General features: G+C 47.5%; 1 protein-coding gene across 1 annotated transcript in view; it reads right to left on the bottom strand.

The window, feature by feature from the left end:
• The window catches only part of LOC124110943, a 45934-nt gene extending 43249 nt beyond the window's left edge, over positions 1–2685 (bottom strand). Inside the window, exon 1 of the mRNA XM_046470437.2 lies at positions 2442–2685. Coding sequence (XP_046326393.1) covers positions 2442–2487 — 46 coding nt within the window. The 5' untranslated portion in view covers positions 2488–2685. The remainder of the gene's footprint in view (positions 1–2441) is intronic.
• Positions 2686–6000: the final 3315 nt, after the last annotated feature.

The following is a 6000-nucleotide window of genomic DNA, read 5'->3' on the forward strand; positions in this document are numbered from 1 at the left end:
ATAAATGTGTTATTTTAAGACAGTGATCGTGAGCAGCACATTTTTTCTAAATGGGAGCTCAAAGGGTTTAGGGAATAATAGGCTGAAAAGAAAACACAACACTCGCATACTGTTCTAACGAAACCCGTGTAAGAAATCATGCATTACCATCGCTCTCGCTTGAGAAATACAAGAATTCTGACGCTCGTTTCGCAGAATCAGTGTGACACACATGCTCGTATAATAACCTGCACGTCACTATTAATAAGAAAGCAACTTTCACAATGAAAGATTGAGTATAGTTTTACGCCGTTTCAGCAATATTCTATCAACATCACAGAGATACCAGAAATGGGCTTCCCACAATTTACCCATATGGAGTATCGATCGAATCCTACCTTTCGTCGCGACGAGCGAACACTTTAGCATGTAAGGCATGTAGGATGGCACAGTTCTCACATTCCTCGTTCAATATAGTGCAAACCATAAAATACTCGCAGTCAATCTAAAGGCCTTCATGACCAATGTAACTATATTCGGGCTATTACAATATATTAGCATGAAAACCATGAACATCAGTTCTAAACTTCAGAAACACAAACTCTTCACACATTCCTGGCAAATTATCGCCAAAATTCATATTAAGCTTTAAGTAAAGACAATGAAATAGGACATTTAATCTTTCCCATTAGCCAGCTAGGTCACCTAATTCAATATAACTAGTCCCATGGTGTTCTTGTTACAGTATTATGAATCAGCAGCATGCAGAGAATGTGATTAACAACGAGTGCTTGCGAAAGGGTTTGTGCTGTTTCTAGCAATATCAGGGAAGGCACACCAGATTGGTTGGTTGGTTGGTTGTTTTACGCCGCACTCAGCAATATTCCAGCTATAGGACGGCGGTCTGTAAATAATTGAGTCTCGACCAGAAAATCCACTGATTGATATCATGAGCATCGATCCACGGAATTGGGCTCGATGACCTGCATCAACCAAGTCATCGAGCCTGACCACCCGATCCCGTTAGTCACCTCTCAAGACAAGCATAGTCGCCTTTCACGGCAAGCATGGGTTGCTGAAGACCTATTCTACGGGTCAGGCACACCAGAAATGGGATTTACACCTTGTATCCAGGAAACGAACCCCGGCCGCGGCGTGACGAGAGAACGCTTCAATCATTGGGCAGCTGCACCTTCTCATTATGCATGGGATAAGGCTGTTGGGGTATTTGGTGTACTCGTACAAGACAATATGCTATCTGACAGACGTTGCGGAATAACAAAGAATGCTCCCGCAGGCTTCAAATGGCATCATGTTCGACCACAGTCCCAAAGTAGACTCGGCTTTAAGTTCGAATAGGCCTTGAAAAGGTCATACAACAAATACATTACATTTTTTTTCTCTAACAATCATGATCATGCATTATGACATCATTTAATAGCAAACATTTAGTCAGTTATAAGGTAAGAAAGTCCTAATGCATTAGTTCGAAAGCACACAAGGGTCTTGGGTACCCGTCAAACCACCATAAAATATTTCTAGTTTCGTTGTTACGAGTCAAGGGTTAATATGACACTGCTCAGTGACTCTTAAAATTGTATTCATACAAATTATTATATTCATACCTGCTTGTCCCAAAGCGTGTGCAGAGGGTTTTATGTCGCTTTTCATGACTTAGTATTAATAATTTTTCAAGTAAGTTAAAACATACAAAAAAACTTTCTCATCGTATTGTTTGCATTAGGTAATTCATTCTCTCATTTCTGGTTTCCAAAGGATCGGATTAGGCTTTCTGTTTTAATGGAAACTGCTAATTAACGTTAAGTCAGGATTATTTTTCACATTTTTGATGATTTATTTTCAGGTTTGATATCACCCTCTTACAATAAGCTGCTTTTACGAAACGCAAAACCCATTACGAACTGTTCACAAGTCTATAAATATGTTGTTTTCGTGCTGAGGCCTCTCCGGAACACCCCACGACAACCTGTGCAGGAATGCTTGTCTCGGCTATTTATAGATCCACGAGCCACATGAAACCCGCCCACCCTCGATGTTGCTATGTAGACTCGTCCATCTCGTACGCCATTACCACCTCGCAACAGCAATGTTTTCGCTGAATATGTGTTATAAGTTAAAGCTTGTTGACAATGAACACATGTTTACATTCAAACAGATACGAAAATTACACACACGTTGAGATTCAAAGTTGTTAGTAAAGTCAATTTACTGAATTAGCCAACGGATGTTGCGGGCGAATGCATAACTAATAAGGGTAACCCCTGTCGAATATTGGAGGTGTTTCCCCAAAACGAGGTGAAAATGATAACCCTCCCACCCCTCGTGTGTAATATCAGACAACATGTATTTCAAAAGCAAGGATATATAGACACATGCATGACAGCAACATCATTTGCCAAGCTCGGTTTCAAAAATTATCATAAAACATTAGGCCTACTTACGTTTGAGAGGTGAGGTGGCCAGAGTTGTTGATTTTCTACGTGGCATCCCCGAGATTTTCCACTCAGCTCAGGGCTAAATCCGCCTTGGCCGAGCTTGTCTGTCAGGTAGTTACCATGGTAATAATGTCAAAATGTCGTACGTTACCACATCATGTCCTTAACACAAGGATTTCGTGAAATATACAACATTTCAGGCTGGGGAATCTCTCGATATGTGGGGAATTTCTCCCGACAAAGACGAAGTGTGACGTCACGGCGAAATGAAAACGAGGCTGGTGGATATCCCAGCAGAACCTTGGCATTTTGTGGTCATCGCGACCTTTCTGTTGCTGATGTCACGCCTGACTGGCTACTGATGTTGTGTTTACATTTACTTGTTTTGCGTGGTTGGCCAACATGTCACTTTATGAACTTGCCGTCGGAATAATGTTACATGTAACAAATTATCTATAATGTCCTACTGCGCAACAGAGATGAATATCACCGTCATAATCATAAATATAATGATTATGAAACGTAATCTAAAATTTAGTTAAAGAATAAATTAATTTGATTACTTTGCGTGTTTCGATTACTGAACACTTTCGCGAATAGTTACTTGAACGAGTTACACTATACATTATCTTCTATTATTTTTGAACGTATGAAATTATGAATATATGTTGTAGATCTTTGATGTATGTAAATATTGCATAGCATTGTGATTTCAACTAGGTGTCATTAATAAAGGATGTAACACAATAATTGTGTGACATTTTATATTTGAAGACATTAGGTGGTATATGTCAAACGTTACTCTGCATGGTAGGCTAACCAAAAGCTGTTAACAATTAGTTTTATCTGCTTTCTACATGTCTTGGCAAGATACACACTACAGGTTCCGTAGAAAGACTGGGTATCGACATGCTAGCTCTCTGCATGTCTTCTTTCACCAAAGTGGTACACGTCTGTGACCTGCATCACTATATCTAATTCGAGCTCTGTGCCTCTCTGTCCCTGAACCAGCTCAAGATATGTGCCTCTCTTTCCCTGAACCAGCCCCGTGTCTCTCTTTCCCTGAACCAGCTCTATGCCCCTGTTTCCCTGAACCAGCCCCGTGCCTCTGTTTCCCTGAACCAGCCCCGTGCCTCTCTTTCCCTGAACCAGCCCTGTCCCTCTCTTTCCCTGAACCAGCCCCGTGTCTCTGTTTCCATGAACCAGCCCTGTCCCTCTCTTTCCCTGAACCAGCCCTGTCCCTCTCTTTCCCTGAACCAGCCCTGTCCCTCTCTTTCCCTGAACCAGCCCTGTCCCTCTCTTTCCCTGAACCAGCCCCGTGCCTCTCTTTCCCTGAACCAGCCCCGTGTCTCTCTTTCCCTGAACCAGCCCCGTGTCTCTCTTTCCCTGAACCAGCCCCGTGCCTCTCTTTCCCTGAACCAGCCCCGTGTCTCTCTTTCCCTGAACCAGCCCTGTCCCTCTCTTTCCCTGAACCAGCCCCGTGTCTCTCTTTCCCTGAACCAGCCCCGTGCCTCTCTTTCCCTGAACCAGCCCCGTGCCTCTCTTTCCCTGAACCAGCCCTGTCCCTCTCTTTCCCTGAACCAGCCATGTGCCCCTCTTTCCCTGAACCAGCCCTGTCCCTCTCTTTCCCTGAACCAGCCTCGTCCCTCTCTTTCCCTGAACCAGCCCCGTGTCTCTGTTTCCATGAACCAGCCCCGTGTCTCTGTTTCCATGAACCAGCCCCGTGTCTCTGTTTCCATGAACCAGCCCTGTGTCTCTGTTTCCCTGAACCAGCCCCGTGTCTCTGTTTCCATGAACCAGCTCCGTGCCTCTCTTACTCTTTCCCTGAACCAGCCCTGTCCCTCTCTTTCCCTGAACCAGCTCTGTGCCTCTGTTTCCATGAACCAGCTCTGTTCCTCTCTTTCCCTGAACCAGCCCTGTGCCTTTCTTACTCTTTCCCTGAACCAGCTCCGTGCCTCTCTTACTCTTTCAATGAACCAGCCCCGTGCCTCTCTTACTCTTTCCCTGAACCAGCCCTGTCCCTCTCTTTCCCTGAACCAGCCCTGTCCCTCTCTTTCCCTGAACCAGCCCTGTGCCTCTCTTTCCCTGAACCAGCCCCGTGCCTCTCTTTCCCTGAACCAGCTCCGTGCCTCTCTTTCCCTGAACCAGCCCCGTGTCTCTGTTTCCATGAACCAGCCCTGTGCCTCTGTTTCCCTGAACCAGCTCTGTGCCTCTGTTTCCATGAACCAGCCCTGTGCCTCTCTTTCCCTGAACCAGCTCTGTGCCTCTCTTTCAACGAACCAGCCCTGTGCCTCTCTTTCAACGAACCAGCCCCGTGCCTCTCTTTCAACGAACCAGCCCCGTGCCTCTCTTTCAACGAACCAGCCCCGTGCCTCTCTTTCAACGAACCAGCCCCGTGCCTCTCTTACTCTTTCCCTAAACCAGCCCCGTGCCTTTCTTTCCCTGAACCAGCCCTGTGCCTCTCTTTCCCTGAACCAGCCCCGTGCCTCTCTTTCCCTGAACCAGCCCCGTGCCTCTCTTTCGATGAACCAGCTCTGTGCCTCTCTTTCCCTGAACCAGCTCTTTGCGTCTCTTTCCCTAAACCAGCCATGTGCCCCCCCTTCGCTGAATCATCCCCATGCCCCTCTTTCCATGAACCATCCTTGTACCTCTCTCTCCCTAAACCAGCCCTGTGCCTTTCTTTCCCTAAACCAGTCCTGTGCATCTCTTTCGCTGAACCAGCTCTATGCCTCTCTTTCCCTGAACCAGCCCCGTGCTTCTCTTTTATCTAAACCATCCACGAGCCTTTCTTTCCCTGATCCAGCCCCGTTCCTGTCTTTCCCTGAACCAGCCCTGTGCCCCTCTTTCCCTAAACCAGTTCTGTGCATCTCTTTCACCGAACCAGCCCCTTGTCCCTCTTTCCCTGAACCAGCCCTGTGCATATCTTTCCCTGAACCAGCCCTGTGCCTCTCTTTCCCTAAACCAGCCCCGGCCCCTCTTTCCCTGAACCAGCCCTGTGCCCCTCTTTCCCTGAACCAGCCCTGTGCCCCTCTTTCCCTAAACCAGCCATGTGCCCCCCTTTCCCTGAACCAGCTCTGTGCCCCTCTTTCCCTGAACCAGCCCTGTGCCCCTCTTTCCCTAAACCAGCCCTGTGCCCCTCTTTCCCTGAACCAGCCCTGTGCCCCTCTTTCCCTGAACCAGCCCTGTGCCCCTCTCTCCCTGAACCAGCCCTGTGTCTCTCTTTCCCTAAACCAGCCCTGTGCCTCTCTTTCCATGAACCAGCCCTGTACCTCTCTTTCCATGAACCAGCCCTGTGCCCCTCTTTCCCTGAACCAGCCCTGTGCCCCTCTTTCCATGAACCAGCCCTGTGCCTCTCTTTCCATGAACCAGCCCTGTGCCCCTCTCTCCCTGAACCAGCCCTGTGCCCCTCTTTCCCTGAACCAGCCCCGTGTCTCTCTTTCCCTGAACCAGCCCTGTGCCTCTCTTTCCCTGAACCAGCCCTGTGCCTCTCTTTCCCTGAACCAGCCCCGTGTCTCTGTTTCCATGAACCAGCCCCGTGTCTCTGTTTCCATGAACCAGCCCCGTG

This window comes from Haliotis rufescens, unplaced genomic scaffold (assembly GCF_023055435.1).
Source record: "Haliotis rufescens isolate VD_foot unplaced genomic scaffold, xgHalRufe1.0.p SCAF_1, whole genome shotgun sequence".
Classification (NCBI taxonomy): Eukaryota; Metazoa; Mollusca; class Gastropoda; order Lepetellida; family Haliotidae; genus Haliotis; species Haliotis rufescens.